Here is a 17,581-nt window from a genome sequence, read left to right as displayed (position 1 = left end):
GTAGACAGGAGCATCATGCTTCCTCACATAGCCCTTGTGACAACACCCGAAGCTGGCGAGCAGAGTTAGCCCTTGTACAGTTGAGGAGAGGAGATGGGACCGTCCAGGGCCGCACACTCCTGAGCTGTAACCCCGCACTGGAGGCCCTGCCCTCGTGGCCCTCGCTCACCTGCTGCCTCCGGATTTGCTGGGCAGGAGGAGGCACCACTTAATCAGGGAGACTTTGCCCTTCAGCACAGGTTCATCTTCTAACGTAATTGTCACACCCGCCAGAGGCAGGCGTGGTTGTCCCTGTCTGCAGGTGAGGAACCTGAGGCTGACGTGAGGGTGAGCCCTGCGGCAGATGAGAAGCGAGGCAGGTACCAGCACCGGGTTCTCTGGGTCCTGCAGAGAAACTCACTGTCCCTAAACCCTTTAAACTTTTGGAACTGGCTCTTAATCCAGCTAATGAGAGGTAGAATAGGGACACAGCTCCAAGAAGCCTGTCTCCCCAGGGCCCTCAGACTACCCTGCATTAAAGAGTCTGGGGTGTTTGCATTTATGAATAGTCAGGGTGCCTGCATTTATGAATAGTCAGGGTGCCTGCTTGGAATTTTTTGGCAGGCCCTGGATTTCCGCTGAAAAGAGGGACGACTGACCGAAAGGGCAGGAGGTTTCAAGCGATGCGTGTGCTTACTTCTGGTGCTAATTAGGTAAAAGCGGGAGGTGAGGAACTGGAAGGAGAAAGGGGAGAGAAAGAGTGGACAGCTGAGCAGCAGGGCAGCTGCAGGAGAGCTGCAGAAAGCTGAGGCCTCAGCATGCACTTCCTGTCCTTGAGGGGCACGGAGTGGCCCAGGCCGTCCTCTCAGTTCCAGCCAGCTTGCGGGGACCACACTGGCTCCTTGCGGGCAAGGGTTATCATCTATATTTTTTACTTCTGTGTCCCCAGTGCCTAGAGCTATGCCAGGCACCTAGTAAGTGCTCAGGAAACATCTGATGGCGTGAGCTGCACATCAAGAATTCTCCCATGTTTAAGCGTGTCAGTCATGGTGACCCAGGGCTCGTCCTCCCAAGAGCCTCCGGGGTTTCCAGTCACCTCGGAGTCACAGGCAACGTGGCCAGTGGACTCAAACGCTTTCCCCGCTTTGATCAAGTCCCTCTCTGCATTCCTATTTTAGGATAAAATTACCCCTCACGGTGGAAGAGATCGCCAACTTCGGGGAGGGCAACAGGGAGCTGTTTGTGAGGTCCAGTACCTATAGCCTCATCCCCATCACCGTGGCCGAGGCAGGCCTCACCATCAGCTGGGTCTTCTCCTCCGACCCCAAGAGTATCTCCTTCAGTGTGGTGTACCGGGAGGCGGAGGACACGCCGCTGGATCAATGTAAGGTGAGGCCATCTCCCTGCCAGCAGGATTACCCGGGCAGACCTTACCTGGGATGTTCTGAGAGGGGCACAGAGTGACCAGAGTGGGAAAACCCCCTGGGCTGCATCATGCAGAGCAGGCAACACACCCGGGCTTGTCCAGCCTGGGGGAGGAGAGCTGTCTCCTAATGTCTGAAGGCCCACTCCCGGGTCAGCTTCAGACTGACCTTGGAATAGATCAGTAGGTGAAACTGAAAGGAATACAGATGTGTGACTCAGTTTAAGGATCATTTTTTTAACAGAGCCATGCCGAGCAAGAACGGGTCACCATGGGAGGTGGGGACCAAGATCTTTGCTTCTGGTTATGAGCTTAGGGTGTTTAGCATCTCACCTCAGAAAGGTCAGTAGAGACTCATAGCCATTGTGTCACTTGGGTGGTTGGGCTGGAAATCTTCGTGGCAGATACCAGTTCATAAACTCCTAAGACATTCTAAACATGGGACATTGACAGTGGCCGGGACCATAGTTCTCAACCTTGGCCACACATTAGAAACACCTGGGAAGCTTTTTTTTTAAATAAATGTATTTATTTATTTATTTTATTTATTTATTTTTGGCTGCGTTGGTTCTTCATTGCTGTGCGCAGGCTTTCTCTAGTTGCGGCGAGTGGGGCCTACTCTTCATTGTGGTGCACGGGCTTCTCATCGCAGTGGCTTCTCTCGTTGCGGAGCACGGGCTCTAGGCATGTGGGCTTCAGTAGTTGTGGCTTGCGGGCTCTAGAGCACAGGCTCAGTAGTTGTGGCTCACAGGCTTAGTTGCTCCGTGGCATGTGGGATCTTCCCGGACCAGGGCTCGAACCCATGTCCCCTGCATTGACAGGCGGATTCTTAACCACTGCACCACCAGGGAAGCCCTGGGAAGCTTTTTTTTTTTTTTTAATAAATTTATTTATTTATTTATTTATTTTTTGGGTGTGTTGGGTCTTCGTCTCTGTGTGAGGGCTTTCTCTAGTTGCAGCGAGCGGGGGCCACTCTTCATCACGGTGCGCAGGCCTCTCACTGTCGCGGCCTCTCTTGTTGCGGAGCACAGGCTCCAGACGCGCAGGCTCAGTAGTTGTGGCTCACGGGCCTAGTTGCTCCACGGCATGTGAGATCTTCCCAGACCAGGGCTCGAACCCGTGTCCCCTGCATTGATTGGCAGGCAGATTCTCAACCACTGCGCCACCAGGGAAGCCCCCTGGGAAGCTTTTTAAAACATACTTCTGAGTCCACACCCCAGACCACTAAACCAGAATCTCTAAGGGGGATCCAGGCATCCTTAGATGGTCCCAGTGGGCAATCAAGGTTGAGAGCCACTGGTTTAGATCAAGGAGAAGAAGAGTAGAAAGGATGGAGTAGGGTGCAGAGCACAGGACAATGAACAGGCCTCCGTGGGGGCTGACTCACTGTGGGCCGAGGAGGAGGGAGGGTCTGAATTCCACACCTGAATCTCTGCAGGGAGGGTGCCAGGGGATGATGGAGGGAGAGCTGGTTTGGGTGGAAACGCGAGTTCCATTTGAATCACTGTGAGTGGAAGGAATAGTGAGGACAGTCACACAGGCTGGATTGGAGCTCCGGGTAGATCCTAGACTTTTAATACAAAATCTCCATTTTCTTTTTTTTTTTTTTTTAAAGATTTATTTATTTATTGATTGATTGATTGCTATGTTGGGTCTTCGTTTCTGTGCAAGGGCTTTCTCTAGTTGTGGCAAGCGGGGGCCACTCCTCATCACGGTGCGCAGGCCTCTCACTGTCGTGGCCTCTCTTGTTGCGGAGCACAGGCTCCAGACGCGCAGGCTCAGTAGTTGTGGCTCACGGGCCCAGTTGCTCCGCGGCATGTGGGATCTTCCCAGACCAGGGCTCGAACACGTGTCCCCTGCATCAGCAGGCAGACTCTCAACCGCTGCGCCACCAGGGAAGCCCCAAAATCTCCATTTTCTAAGAATGAAGCTAGAGAGGAGCAATTTGAAGTTGTGTGAAAGGAGCCTTCTGTGAAGTCTCTGCGATGACATCCACTAGTCCCTCACGCTTGTGGTCCTCTGGGTGTCCTAAGGGGCTCGCGGTGAGGGCTGGGGAAGGCCCAGAGCCCCAGGAGGGCCAGGCTCGGGCATGCTGGGCACACAGGTCCCCGCTCCAGCTTCGGTATCCACATGGGGAAGACATGTGTCCGTCTGTGTTTGCTCTCCTGCCATCCCTGTCCTGGTGGTATCTGCCTATTATAGAGATTGCTTTGTCATTTCTGTCCTCTTCAGATTCACTCCTTAAATTTAATTCTAGCCCCCCTGAGTTGGCCTTGATTATTGGAGTCTCATGCTCGTGCTTATTTAAAAACTGCTCTGCCCCTCTTTTTCCTTTTGGAGGCTCACAGCCACACCACACGTGTAGCCTTGGAGCCCTTCCTTCCTGAGCGGTTCTGAACGTCCACCTGGGAGGTCCTGGGCTTGTGGTCAGAGAGTGGATTCAGGCTCACTGCTGCCACCTGGGCACATGTCTCAGTCCATGAGGCAGGTCTTAGTCCCACTTTGCTGATGAGGACACTCGGGTGCAGAGCGGCCTCTGGGCAGTTGGTTGGGCAGCAGCTTAGGCAGCGTGCTTCTCAGCTCTGCACTAGCAACCGGCTGCACCACCCGGTACTCAGCACCAGCACCTTCGCTGTTCACCTCCTGTTCCCAACGCCCACCGAGCGCCTCGTGCTGTGTCTGCCCACGTTAGATACTGGTGGATATTTGTGGGAGGGAGAGAGGGAGGTGACTAGATCTGGTCTCCACGCCTCTCTCCTTGCTCAGTCACTCACCAGCCTAATCCTCATGGCCCTGGGAGACCTGTGTGGTTCCTCCCAGGAATCAGGAGCTCAGGGACGCCCAGGAGCCATCCTCATCTCTGGCTCCCTTACTGCCTGAAGGATATGGTTACCATTGTCTTTCCCACAGTGGACGCCAGGGGGCAGAAGGAGCCCATCTGCAGGGTGGGTGAGAAGGGTGCTCAGGTGCTCCTCTGCCGTCACAGGCCCGACTGTCACCAGCCAGCTGTGGGGATGGCTGTTACGTCTGCCTGAGGTCCCGTACAGACATCAACCTGGAGAACCTACGTCCAGGCTCACACCTTTAGCATCTATCCTGGGGACTCCCCGTATGATGCCCTAACCAGACTGGACCTTGTTGGGAATAATGGGACATAGTGCAAACTGCAACACTCAGGTTTCGTGATTGTGGAGGTTCAGGCATGAGGAGCTCTGCTGTGTACTTGCACTCTGTTCACAACCATTTACTGTACTGCTGTATACTGGGCTCTGTAGGGCGGGCCCACTGGGGATAAAGAGAGAAGGAACAGCATGGGATCTGCCCTTGAGGAGCTCATGGTGTGATCAGAGAGAGACCTTATTAAAAAAACAACTGTGGGAGAAAAAAGAAAAGAAACAACTGTGATTCCAGGTGGTGACTGTCATGATGGGGTGGCACTTGAGGGTGGGGGGCAGGCACCTAACCTGGGGAGCAGTGATCAGGGCAGGAGACTCCTGGGCCAAACCAAGAGAAGTTGTGGGGAGGGGATGGCAGGGGGACATGGGTTAGAGGAAAAGCATACAGGTGGAGGGAACAGCATGAAAGGCCAGTCCCATCTCTAGGGGCATGTCAGACACTCCCACCCGGGACCACCCTCTCTCCAGAGGGACCTCCTCTATCAAGGCCATGCCTCGACACTGAGATTAGAGACTGTGACTTTGGGAAGCACTTGACGAAAGAAGCGGTAAATCAAGGACTTGAGGCTACCCATGTGCAGACTGCTGCCCTGAGACAAATCAGCCTGGGACATATCAGGGAAGAAGACCTAGTCCCTGCCTCTCTCTTTGGCCAGAGAAGCTCAGAGGCCTGCCTGGGGCTACTGGGAGCAAGGACCCTTGACTTTATTTTTTAAACAGCTTTATTGAGGTATAATTTACACACCATATAATTTACCCATTTAAAATGTGCAATTCACTGTTATTTCAGTATTATTCACAGAGTTGTGTAACCATCACCACTGTCTGATTTTAGATCATTTTCATCATCCCCCAAAACAAAAAGAAACCCTGTGCCCATTAGCAGTCACTCGCCAACCTCCACCCAGCAACCACCAACCTACCTTCTGTCTTTACAGATTCCATGTTCTGGACATTTCATGTGAATGGAATCATGCAATATGTGGCCTTTTCAGACTGACTTTTTCCATTTAACATAGAACCCTGGCTCTGTACCAGGCCGCCAGGTCACTAGAGTCCCTCGAGAAAGCAGTAAAACCAACTTGGACTGTTTTACAGACATATCACATAAATCAGGTCATGGGCACCCAAGCACTGGAGGCTGATGGGAGACGCCCCCAGAGCTCACACAGCAGAGACCTGTCTCACTCAGGGTTACATGAGACCCCAGTCATCTCCCGTCACCTCTGCTCTATGGGCTTTGACACCAGAGCCTTCGTTAATCTCCCCTAGACGTTTTGACTGACTGATTTTAAAATCAGTCTTACAGATTTTGACCATGGTAGAAAAAACAGCAGCTGGAATGAACCAAAAGTCCATAGAGTAGACTGTTTAAAGAAATGAAGAGTATTATCTTATACATGTCCTCTTCAGAGGATCTGCCTTAACAAGCTCTTGGGTTTTGCTTTGTAATCAAAGTAGTGTGTGGGAAGGTTGAGGTGTGGGGCACACAGGCGTCCCTGTGTAAACAGCAAGCCTTTCTCCCCAGCACTTCCTCCTACATGTGGTTGCTGAAGTATCTTAGGCCAGGCTCAGAATTTTTAGGTTATGCATCACGGGAACAGACCCAACCACCCAACCTCCCGGGATTCTCAGTCCCCAGTGGAATTAGAATATTGTAGAACATTAATGGAACTTGATGAGATAAGAAGTAGCTGCCACAGAGCCCACGCCTAGTAGGTCCTCATGCATCTTTGTCCCCTCCGGGCTTGTCTTGGGACCGTCCTACTCCCTCACCACCACCAGCTTCCAGCCAGAGCAAATGTACTGTGGTGTCAGGAACATACTGTGTGCTCTGTCTCTCTCTCCCATGCCTTTGGGATCTCCCTCTTGACGTCTCTCTGACCCATATGTTATTTAGTTTCCAAATATTTTGGAATTTTCCAGACAACTGCTTTTTTTTTTCTTACTTAATTCCATTGTCAGAAAATGCACTTTGTATAGTTTGAATCCTTTTAAATGTAAGTTTTGGGTTTTTTTTTTTTTAATGGCCTAGAATATGGCCTACCTGGTGAATGTTTCAAGTACACTTGAAAAGCATGTGTGTTCTGCTGTTGTTGGGTGGAGTGTTCTATACATATCAGTTAGATCAAGTCAGTTGATAGTGTTCTTCTATTTCCTTACTGAGTTCCTGTCTACTTATTCCATCAATTATTGAGGGACATTAAAATATCCAACTATAATTATGAATTTATTCTATTTCTCCTTGTAACTCTACCACTTTTTGCTTCATGTGTGTTGAAGCTCTGTCATTAGGGGCATAAATGTTTAGGATTGTTTTGTCCCCCTTGATGAAATTGACATCTTTATCATTATGAAACTGTCCCTGGCCACGTTCTTTGATGTAAAAATCTACTTTGATATTAATATAGTCAATCCCTCTTTCTTTTGACTGGTGTTAGCATGGTGTATCTTCTTACATCATTTTAACTTCTTTGTGTCTTTACATTTAAATTGTATTTCTTGTAGGCATGATGGGGTTGGGGCTTGCTTTTATCCAACCTGATAATTCCTGCCTTTCAATTGGGATGTTTAGCCTACTTACATTTAATGTGATTGTCAATAAGGTTAGGTTTGAGTCTCTCATCTTACTGTTTTTTATTTGTTCCATCTGCTTGTTGTTCTCTTTTCCTCTCAAAGCAGTAAACTAGGGCAATTGCAGGGCTCACCTTGTTCTCTCACAGATCACTGTCCATCATTGCCTGATGTACAGTGTCTTAAGAACTGTTTTGTATATTTTGTCGGTTTTGGTTGTTACTTGAGAGGGTAAATCTTAGCCATTCTCCCATGCTTTTGAATATGTTGTCCCTGCTGCCTGGAGCTGCCAGACCTCCCTATAACTAGCTAAATTGTCCAAGCTCAGTGTTGCCTCTTCCAGGAAGTCTTCCCTGATTCTGCCTCTCCCCCCTCCCACCCAGAGGCTGGGATAGGCACCCCTCCCTGGTAGACCCCTCGTGACAGTTTCACCCAACATAATTGAATGTTTTTTTTAATCTGTTGTCACCATTAAACCACAAGATCCTTAAGGGCAGCAGAGCCTTCTGTGGGAACTTACTTCACTTTGGGAACTTTGTGGCCACCATGTAGTGTTTCAAGAAATAGTTCGCTGTATTCAAGTTTGAGTTGAAAAAGTAATCACATCTTTATAACTATTTTGGATTCAGTCATTTTGCACAGGTTGAAAAATGTTTAATAGGAAAAAATTAAAACTAAATTTAACAAAAATTGAATTTCCAAAAAAGGAGCAACATTTAATTTTGTAGAGAATGAAAATTTTTACATTGTGAGGCAGCTCACTACCTTAGGAACCCATTGCTAAGATGTTACGTGGTCTGCGTGACCATTTATTTGTGTGTAGTCCCAAATGGGAGGCTTATGGATGCTTAATGAGACAAGACCCTCTAAGTGTTTGTCCCTTCAGAAAAATGTGTTTAATTTTGGTTGGCTCTTGTGTTAATTCCTGTCATATCTTCAGTTTTAAAGTATCTTAGCTGGCTAACAGGTGGAAGACTCTGCCCATGGGAAAGAAGTTGGCCATCCATAGACCCCAGCCCTGGCCCTGTCCAGTTCACACAATTTGCTCAGATTTGGGCTCTGACAGTGAGGCCCTTAGAACATGTCCTTAGAAAATAAACATCTCCTGGGATTAATTTCTCATTCTCAGAGGACATAGAGAGGAAGCAGGAGACTTGGAAAGATGAAAGGGCTCTGAGGCATATGGACCGACCGGGGCCAAGTGAGAAGCCCCGGGTGGAGCCAGGGGTGGTCAGCCTGGAGGAAAGTGGGCCCAGCAGCTTCACAAAGTGCTCAAGAGATGTGGAAAGAGGGCTCGGCCTGTCCTGTGAGACCCCCAAGGGTAGCAGCACCAGCGCAAAGGAAAGAGCCAGGCAGGATTTCACCTAGAATAAGCCTCACCTTCCTGAAGCCAGAAAGGGGCTGTTCCTCTGGACGGTGAAGCGTTCTGGCACTGGCCATGGTCAGAGGAGGCTGGAGGACCATTCTTTTGGGATGCTGACCAATTCATGATTCTGGATGAAACTCATGTCTACAGCCTCCCCACTATCTCAAGTTATCGACAAACCCAGGGCATGTGGGAGGTACCCCACCAATCCTGGGGGCTGATCTCAGCCCCAACCCTGCTCAGCTGTGACCTTAGACGAGGCAGGCTCTCAGCTTCCCTGGGCCTCAGTTTCCTTCCCCAAGATAAAGAGTCTGCCCAGAGGATCCATGGTGCCCTCTCAGCTTCTGTTTCACTTTTCCTGTCTGCTTTGTCTCCCAGGTGCTCATTCCCACAACCCGATGCAATTCCCACAAGGAGAACATCCAGGGCCAGCTCAAGGTCCGCACACCAGGCATCTACATGCTCATCTTCGACAACACCTTTTCCAGGTAGGGGCCACCTCATTCATCAGCATCCGGATGCATCCACCTGGCACCTGGTCCCAAGAACAGAGGTGGATGTTTAAAAGAAGTTATTTAATTATCAGTAGCTTATTATCAGTAGTGCTTTGATTTTAGACCTACGCTTTGGTGTTCCAGTGTCTGTTATAGACTGTGTAACACACAGGCTAATACTTACGGAGTCTCGCCACATGTCAGGTGTGTTCTCCGCCCTCTGCTCTTACTTACTCACTTCAGCCCCACATCAGCCTCACGTAATAGGGACTGTCTTTCTCCTCGTGTTACTACTAAGGGACTGAGGACAAGAAGGATAGAAGAGTGACAATCCCAAGTCACACAGCTGGTGGTAGAGCTGGATTTGAACCCAGGTGGCCAGGCTCCAGACTCTAGGCTCTTACCCGGGACACCCTTCTGCCTCTCTGCTGTCCAGATTCCCACTGCCCAGACCAGAGAAGAGCTCAGTAAATATAGTGGAAGGATTAGGTGGATGGATGGATGAGAGAGAAGCGAAGGAATGAAGGCTAAAGTTTGAGATAATCAGGACCAGAGCTGTGAGGTGAGGCCCCTGGGCCCTCCTGTCATGGGAGTGGAGCAGCAGGTACCATCTTTGGGAAGCACTGTTTCAAAGCACCAGATCCAGATCCAGGAGTGTAGGGCTTGGGGGGCAGGAGGATGGGGATGTAGGGAGATAAGGCTGGAGGGGCGGCCAAGAAAGGAAGCAGGACAGAGGACCACCATTGATTGAGCATCTGCTGTGAGCCAGGGGCCTACGTCATGGAGACGTGAGACAGGTTGCTGGGCACCTGTCCCTTTTATGTCTTCTGCTTCAGCGTAAGCCCTTAATTGGGGCTTGCCTCTGTTATAAGACCTGTCTTGTCAGCATCCAGCCACATCCTCTCTGAGTGGAACCTTGAGCTAGTGGCCACATCCCTCCACATGGGTGCCCTTCCCAGCCCACTTAATAGGCTGGGAATTACTTAATAGGACACTCTAGGGGAAAGCTAGAGTGCCACCCCCTCACCACCTCCAGGCCTTGAACTCCCAGGGCTTGTGGCCATGGGCATCCACCAAGGGAGAGGTTAGAAGAATGGGCTTCCCACCTTGCCCCACTCCTGCCCCTCCCCCCAACCCCCCCATGAACATGAACACACCTTGAGTTAGCAGGACTCTCGGGCACAGGCCCAGCGTGTCCAGAGAGCTGCTTTCGGACTGGACGTGGGCCTCAGCCCCTCTGGGGCAGCGGTTAGGAGACTGGGTGGAGGCCAGCCAGGCACAGGCTCTGCTCTTCCCTCTGTGGGTTTTAGTTGAACCCCAGTTTCCTCTGCAGTGGCAGCCAGCATTTTTACTACCTCACGGAGCCCCACTGTGTTGATGGAGAGGCCGGTAGAGGCGTGTTGAGGGCAGAGTGCAGCCCCAGGCTGGCCCCCAGTTATTGTTAGAAGCGGCCGTGGTGCTGTGACACACTCTGGCCTTAATCCACTGAGGTCATCTCAGGGGCCTACTCGAGATTTCCAAAGCATGGACGGCAAAATGGATTTGGATGCCCAGTCAGAATGAAATCCAGGCTCACTTCCACCTTATATGTCCCCTCCATGCCGGCTCCATTCACTTCCCCAGTGCAGTCCAGACCACCTAGACCCCAGAGACCCCCGGGACTGCTTCAGAGCAGCAAGGCAAGCAGGGGCGGGGCTTCACAGTGTGAGACCAAATGGGCCTTTCTGCACCCAAGCCCCAGGAAAGTCTGTGGCGGTGTCCCAAGACCCCTGATACTGTGCAGGGAGATGTCTCTGCTAGACGGACAGGAAGTGGGGGTGAGGGGGCGTGGAAGAGTCCACACATTCTGCAAGAGGCCCCAGCCTCCGAGCAGAGGTCTCTGCACAAAGACTCACCGTGCCAGCCAGCGCCCACTCCAGCCAGGTCACTGCAGCTGCAGCCCCTCAGGCTTTTAGCCCTCAGGGTAACACCTCCTTTTCCATTTCTGTCTCCTCAGGTTTGTCTCCAAGAAAGTATTTTATCACTTAACGGTTGACCGGCCTGTGATCTACGATGGAAGTGATTTCCCGTAGCCTCAAGCACGTGGATTTTAATAGTTTCCCATTACCCACAGGAAACACTACTCTTCCTCTCCTGTCACATAAAGCACTTACAAAACACAAAAAACAAAAAACAGCTGCTCTGAAGCTATCAAGATCCACTGTGCAACTTTAAGAGACGGGCCCTTGGCTGCTCCTTGGAGCTGGGTTGTCCCTTGTACTCAGCACCATGCACGTCACTCTTAGCCCTGTGGCTTATAAGGGCTCAAGCAACGTTTCCATTGTCCTCACACCCAGAGGGACACTATGCCAAAGTTTTAAACGCTCAGGAGACCATTGGCCTCTCCTGGGGGCACAGTTGGTTCCAGGCCTCCTGTGGAGAGTTTCCCAGGCCAGAGAGGATCCCAGCTTCTGCTCAGGGAGAGACGTGGCCCCTCTGTGCCCAGCCTGGGGCCATGCATCATGGGTGACCATGAGCTGGGATGCCCTGGCCAGACCCTGTGAGGCCCTTGAGTCCTCCCAGGAAAAGGAGGTCGGGGCACCCAGGGGCCCACCCAAGATCCCAACCAGCCTCCTCCATCATGCTCCTGTCCCTTCCTGCCCCGTGAGTCCAGGGCTGCTCCAGAACTCAGCCATTTCAGAGGGGCCTCCAGCTGCACTTGCCTCCTGGCCCTTCTGTCTGGGCAATTCTGTCCTCAAGCAAAGCCCTTCACTCAGCCAGGCCTCTCAACAGCTCAAAACATCACCCTAAGAATCAGAACTGAAGCTAATCCAGGGAACAGAACCCACCTACTGGGGGCCTGCAGTGCTTTCTGCCTACGGATGGCCAGAGCCCAGATGCTGGGTAATGTCAACGCCATGACCAAAACACAGGGTTGTGCATCAGCCTATAGGGCTCACTCCTCAGCTGACAGCCTGTCTTTGTTTATATCAATAAGAGCTTCTGCCTCACCTGCAGATATGTTTACTAATGATCATAAATCAGGGTAGGAACCACTTTTAAAAATTGGGGCTTCTTAACAGAAGTCTTTGGTAACTCAAGTGTAAACAGGCATAATTCATGAATCTGCTCTTGGCTTACCTCTTGGTCCCTCCTCCCCACCTACCAGATTCCCCACACCCCGTTTGCCCACTTCCTGCTGCTCAGCCTGCACCTGACACCTGGGAGCTGCCTCCCTCTGGGGCCAATGAATCCTGTGTCCTTTTCCAGGACGAGAAGGAGATAAGCTTCCTGTTCTCTGTGGCCCTCTTCTCCCACCAGAGGGCTCACCTTTGACGGCCTTTTTGTGCCCTGTTCACCGGGCAGTCAGGACCCAGGTACTTCCACAGTGAGTAGAGCATCTGACAAAGCAGCCCACCTTGGCTGGGGACAAGGGAGAGGGCGCCGGGCAGGGTGACTGTGGGTCTGAGTGCCGGGCCCAGCCAGCCCTCCAGCTAGCCTGGTGACTAAGCCAAGCCACACCACCTCGAAGCTTCATCTCGTCGTTCACAAGCCTGGTCTGACCAGTTCTGAGAGCTGGAGAATGGGTCAGGAACCCCAGGCCAAGTTCAGCTCAGACCCCACACCCACCATGCACCAGCAGAGAGGACTCGTGGGGCAGGGGCAGGAGGAAATGACTTTGGCGATGGACTCAGAACTTTGATTTAAACAGGAGACTTAGGCACTCCCACTCACTTTAAGTGGGGTTTGGGACATGGTGAACAGAACCTTCCAGAGAGATTAGCCCAGAGAAAAGCTGGACCTCTTGTGCTCTCTTTCCTGGGAGTAGCCGCCTGTGGCAGAAAGCCACGTCTCTAGCATCTCCTCGAGCAAGGTCCTGACAGTGCTCAGCACCAGAATGGAAATAGCCAGGCCCCCAGAGACTCCCTAGCCTCATGCTTGTCCCCACAGGGTGCCACACAGCCTGAAGATGGTTCCAGGGCAAATTATCCTGCCTTTAAAGCCACCCACCCTCTTGGAAAGGATAATCAGATGTAGCTAGTTCACCACATGAGAGAGACTAACAAAAGAACCCAAAACAGTCTGGAATCTTGGTTTGAGTGCTTAGCTTTCCCAGGATACCGTGGAGACTCTGGCCAAGCTGATGGCCTTCTGCTGGTATCACCACCATCACCTGCAGCTAGAACCAGCGTTTCGAGAGTAGCTGATGTGTTTCCTGCGAAAGGCCTGGGACATTCCATCTGAGGCTGATTCTGAACCTCTGTCACTCAGCCCAACTGTAGCTTAAAAAATCACTTGGCTCTTGTGAAGCCAACCCAGAGCCACTCCTGCAGGAGAGCGTGGGCCCCTAGTGGCACCACAACAAAAGGTGCCTGCAGTTGTGCAAAAAGGCCTTTGCTGTGTTCAGAGACCTGCCCCCTGACCCCTGGTCACACCCCGCTTCTGCAGCGTATTTATTTTTTGTGCTGAATGGACTCATGTCCTTTGTTACTTTGCTGTGCGAGCTCAGGTTTGCTGTGCACTACGCAGCTAGAGAATATCTACGGCTGCAAATATGCTTGCAGCCATATTTAAGTATGGCTTGTATAAATAGCTTTCTTATTTTAAACAGGTTCCCAATTTTACTGAGGTTTTGGGGTTGCAGTATTTTTTTTTTAATGCAAACGACAATGAAAGACAGCTATTGAAAGTGGTGGCCCCAGCCAGTAGACTGAATTACACTAGAAGTCAACAAGAAGGAAACATCCTTGGGATCTCAGATCACTATTTAAAAACGAAAACAAAACCCCAGCAGTCCCTTGATGGCCCAGCTCTCTGAATAACTGTCACTCTTTAGTATTGATACCAGCCACCTTGCTCACCACTGTCTCAGAAGCCACTGATCACCCTCGCCTATGAACACAGCCTCTGTCAGGCACACTCATACACCTCAAGGAAGGGCGTTTGGGAGAAAGTGTGGCCTCTGCAGAGCACTTCTGGCTGGAGCCCACCTACTCCAGGTCTACTGGACCAAGAGCAGGCAAGGAAATTCTCAAGCAGGAACCACATAGGGTTTAGAAAGTAGACGTGAAAAGCCACACTATGTAATTCAAAAATAAAGGGGATGGTTTTTCTGGAAATTTTCAGTTGTCACTCACCTTCTGTGGTGAAGCCATTACAGACTCAGATGAAAAGAAATCCCCATTTGGGGATGAAATCTCAGTCTGTTTTATGATACTGGTTAGATGTCCACTGACATGGTTTTATAGGAGTTTAAATTTCAGAAGCCCACCTTGGTGACTCTACGTGGGAGAATCCCATCCTTGACTCAGAGGTTTTGAGAATCAGCAGAGCCGCCATGCTCAGAACCAAGGGTTGCCCAGAGACTGGAGTCAGCCATCCACATTTACAAAATGCTTACCCAAAAGGTACTTTTCAGTGGAACCTTGGGTAAGTTTCTCTCTTTTCATTATGCTTCTTCCAAGGAAACAGGAAAGACTGAGTTAATGCCTTTTCTCTCTTAAGCACTTTTTCAAAATAGTAACGTACATCTTTAAATTTTGGGAGGCATCTCTGATAAAAAGGCTTCCTTAGAACCTTAGGACGAGTGTTATCCAGAGATGATCCTGCCCCTGGTGGCTGCAGAGCCACAGTGAAGCCTCAGTTGGATGGCTTCCAAATCGGAATTGCACTTTAATTGACTAATCTCAGTTCTTGCAGCCTTACAGGATAGCGGGTCTGGAAACCCATCGCATTCTTATCTGCCAAAGAATTACCCAGAAGCACATCAAATGTCAACAGTCCACCTGCACAGCAGGGGTGAGGAACTTTTGTATCCCAAAACATACTCCTTACAGCATCTGCTGCACCATTTGGGAATGTCTTTATTTTTAACCTCAGGATTTAAATAAACACTATGTCATTGACAGTAGTGTCATCTTTCATTCTGTTGAGACATAAGGCAAGTGATGAAGTTGCCCACAGCAGAGTCGGGGTCGAGCTGCCCTGCTGGGACACGTCTTGTACCATGACTTTTCAAAAGGGCCCAAGCCAGCAGCTGTCCTGAGCAGTTGCCACGTGGCCTGATATCTGGACCCACAGTCTGCTCTGAGGCCTGTGTTCAGACCTGCCTGAGCCATCGCAACGCACCAACACACTGCCCTCTGCCAGATGAGATTTTGCTTTCAGCAAAATTCCCCAGCCTTCCCCTGGTCCTCAAAAGAGCACACTGAGCAAAGAGCAACCTGATTTACCAGAATAATGGGGTGGGGGAGGAGGTCACGGTGAGCTAAAACCACAATTAGTGAATCTGGATACAAATCTGGGCAAAACTGCCAGCACGAGGCAGTACAGAGGATCAGCAGAGAGCCTGGACACAGGCCCCGAGGTGCATGTCCCAGTCACTCCACTGGGCAGATTGAGCTCAGGCTGGGCAGTCCATCTGCACTCACCTCTCCTGAGTGCCTTGTGCCCCACAGAGCCCCTCCCAGCCCCCTGGATTCTCCTGTGGCCTCTTCTTTCATCAGTTACTCAGGAATAAGTTACTTTCCATTATCGGATTGTTCCCGCAAGGGCCAGGACCTGTGTTTCTTCCATCTTCATCTACCTCACCTCACAGCATCCAGCACTGTGCCAGACACGAGAGCGCTCTCCAGCATCTGAATCGGCGAGGACACTCGGTGCCTTGGTCAGCTCTAAGCCATCAACAATCCCACTGGCCAACTTGGCCAGAGACAAACTCCCAAAACCCCCATGTCAGAGAAGGACAAAGGGCAAGCCTGCAGGGGAGGTTTGGGGAGGATGGAGGTGAGCTGGTCACTAGATCCGACCCCTCGCAACCCCCTATACCCTCAAGTCAAGCCTCTTACTGTCCAGTAACAGAAGAGTGGTTTATCCAAGTGCCCAAAACAGCACAGCAGAAGGATTTCTTTGTTAATAGGACAGTCCCTCCAGAGACTCAGGTGGCCACGTGGACTGGGCCTGGAAGGAGGACCGACGGGGACACGTGGATGTGCAGGCTGCTCTATCTGGGCTGGGATCCTTCGTGGCAGAATCCCTGTGCACCTCACCCCACCTGCTGAACCGCTGAGTAGTCCAAGGTGACCAAACCAATCCTCCGCTCCAGGGTTTCCCAGCCCCCACTCGATTCCAGGCATTCTGGCCCATCTCGGCGCCCGTACGCGCCGTGGCACTCGGTTCCCCGCCTCTTCCGCCCGGTCGCCGCGTGGTGCTGGAGAACGTAGAGATTCCCCAGGTGACTCAGAAGAACACTGTCTGCAGGGTCAGCCCTTTCAGTTTGAAGATGCGTGGGAAAAATCTGGCGAGTGGGGCCCGCCACCCACGCACATCTGAAAAGCAAATAGATGGTGAAACCTGTCGCCCGAGATGAGAAAACGGACTTTTTCGGGGGGAGAGATTGAAGCCGAAGCCATCAAAACCCAGGGGAGAGCAGAGTTATTATGAAAGCCGCTCAGAGTGGGTTAGGGTTGAAAGAAAGGTCAGCCTTTTACTTTTTCCACACCTGCTGGTTTCTAAAGAAAGATGGTAAAGCCGAGCAGAAGTGTGATTGCCAACCTCTGGTCTTTGATGTGTGTCTCCTGGTCCCTCCCCCATCCCCCGAGCTCTGGGGGAGGATGGAGGTTGGTGTGGTTTCCTCACACCTCCTGGCAGGTTCGTGCTGAGGTTATCGCAGACTTGGCAGCCCCATCTTCAGCCTGGAATGGGTTGTCTTCTTAGCTCAAAAATGAACAAAGGGAGCCAGGCCTCGCCAAAGCTGAGATGCGTGAGTGCCCTTCCCCAAGGAAGGCCTCATTTCCAGAGCAGGTTTGGCTTTGTTCCTGTGGCTCCACAGAATCCTCAAAGGGGAGGTGATTTCAGGGAGGCCTCCCAGCTTTCCACTCCCAAGGTGGCCTCTGACTGAGCCCCAAGGAGAGAAGGACACCATTCCTGGGAGGTCACACATCCGTCTGCCAGGTCAGTGGGTCAGGCGTTGTCTTCTCCCTGGCGTTAGAAAGGAAAGCGGGTGGGGGTGGGTGGGGGAGGGTGAAAGCATAGGAGAGTGAAGAAGGAGTTGGAAAAGAGGGCCAGCAGCAGGGAGGGCCTTTCCGGAGGAGGCCTGGAGGGGTGCCACACCGCAGGCCAGCTTAGCAGAAGCCGCCTTTCTCGTGGGAGGAAAGGAGTAGTGGGGAAATGGCAGGTTTACCGAACAGACACCAAAGGCAGTGACTGCAGACACGGAGAAGGTAATCCAATTTGTCCCCTGTCTCGGAGGCCGACCTCAAGGCCTCATGTGCATTCACACAACGGCCCTTGGGCGTGGCAGCAGGTCAGCCCTCCAGGTGGCCTTTGCACAACACACAGGGTCCATGTGTAGAAACAAAGGTCTTTGTAAAGACAGCCCTTCTTCACCAGCAAGGACCCCACAGGACTGTTGGGTGTTCTCAGCAAGAGGATCACACGTTCACACCCCCAAGATAACCCTGTGGAAGAGGGATAGGGACCCATGAGGCACAGATCAGGCACACAGGCTCCTTAGGATCAAGGGTTCAGGTGTTAAGCTATCAGGAAAAGCCCAAGACTCACCCAGGGCTCAATTTTGCTCCAGAGTCAA

The 17,581-nt window shown here is 51.4% G+C and overlaps 1 protein-coding gene across 2 annotated transcripts in view; it reads left to right on the top strand.

Moving 5' to 3' along the window:
* Positions 1 to 14,899, top strand: part of FYCO1 (FYVE and coiled-coil domain autophagy adaptor 1) — an 86,376-nt gene extending 71,477 nt beyond the window's left edge. For both annotated transcript variants that reach the window (XM_059939423.1, XM_059939424.1), the window contains exons 16-18: positions 1,158 to 1,368; positions 8,897 to 9,006; positions 11,009 to 14,899. In XM_059939423.1, coding sequence (XP_059795406.1) covers positions 1,158 to 1,368; positions 8,897 to 9,006; positions 11,009 to 11,084 — 397 coding nt within the window. In that variant the 3' untranslated portion in view covers positions 11,085 to 14,899. The remainder of the gene's footprint in view (positions 1 to 1,157; positions 1,369 to 8,896; positions 9,007 to 11,008) is intronic.
* Positions 14,900 to 17,581: the final 2,682 nt, after the last annotated feature.

Source organism: Balaenoptera ricei, chromosome 11 (genome assembly GCF_028023285.1).
Source record: "Balaenoptera ricei isolate mBalRic1 chromosome 11, mBalRic1.hap2, whole genome shotgun sequence".
In the NCBI taxonomy this organism is placed as follows: domain Eukaryota; kingdom Metazoa; phylum Chordata; class Mammalia; order Artiodactyla; family Balaenopteridae; genus Balaenoptera; species Balaenoptera ricei.
The sequence above is the reverse complement of the archived record's forward strand: the minus strand, read 5'-3'. Positions and strand labels throughout refer to the sequence as shown.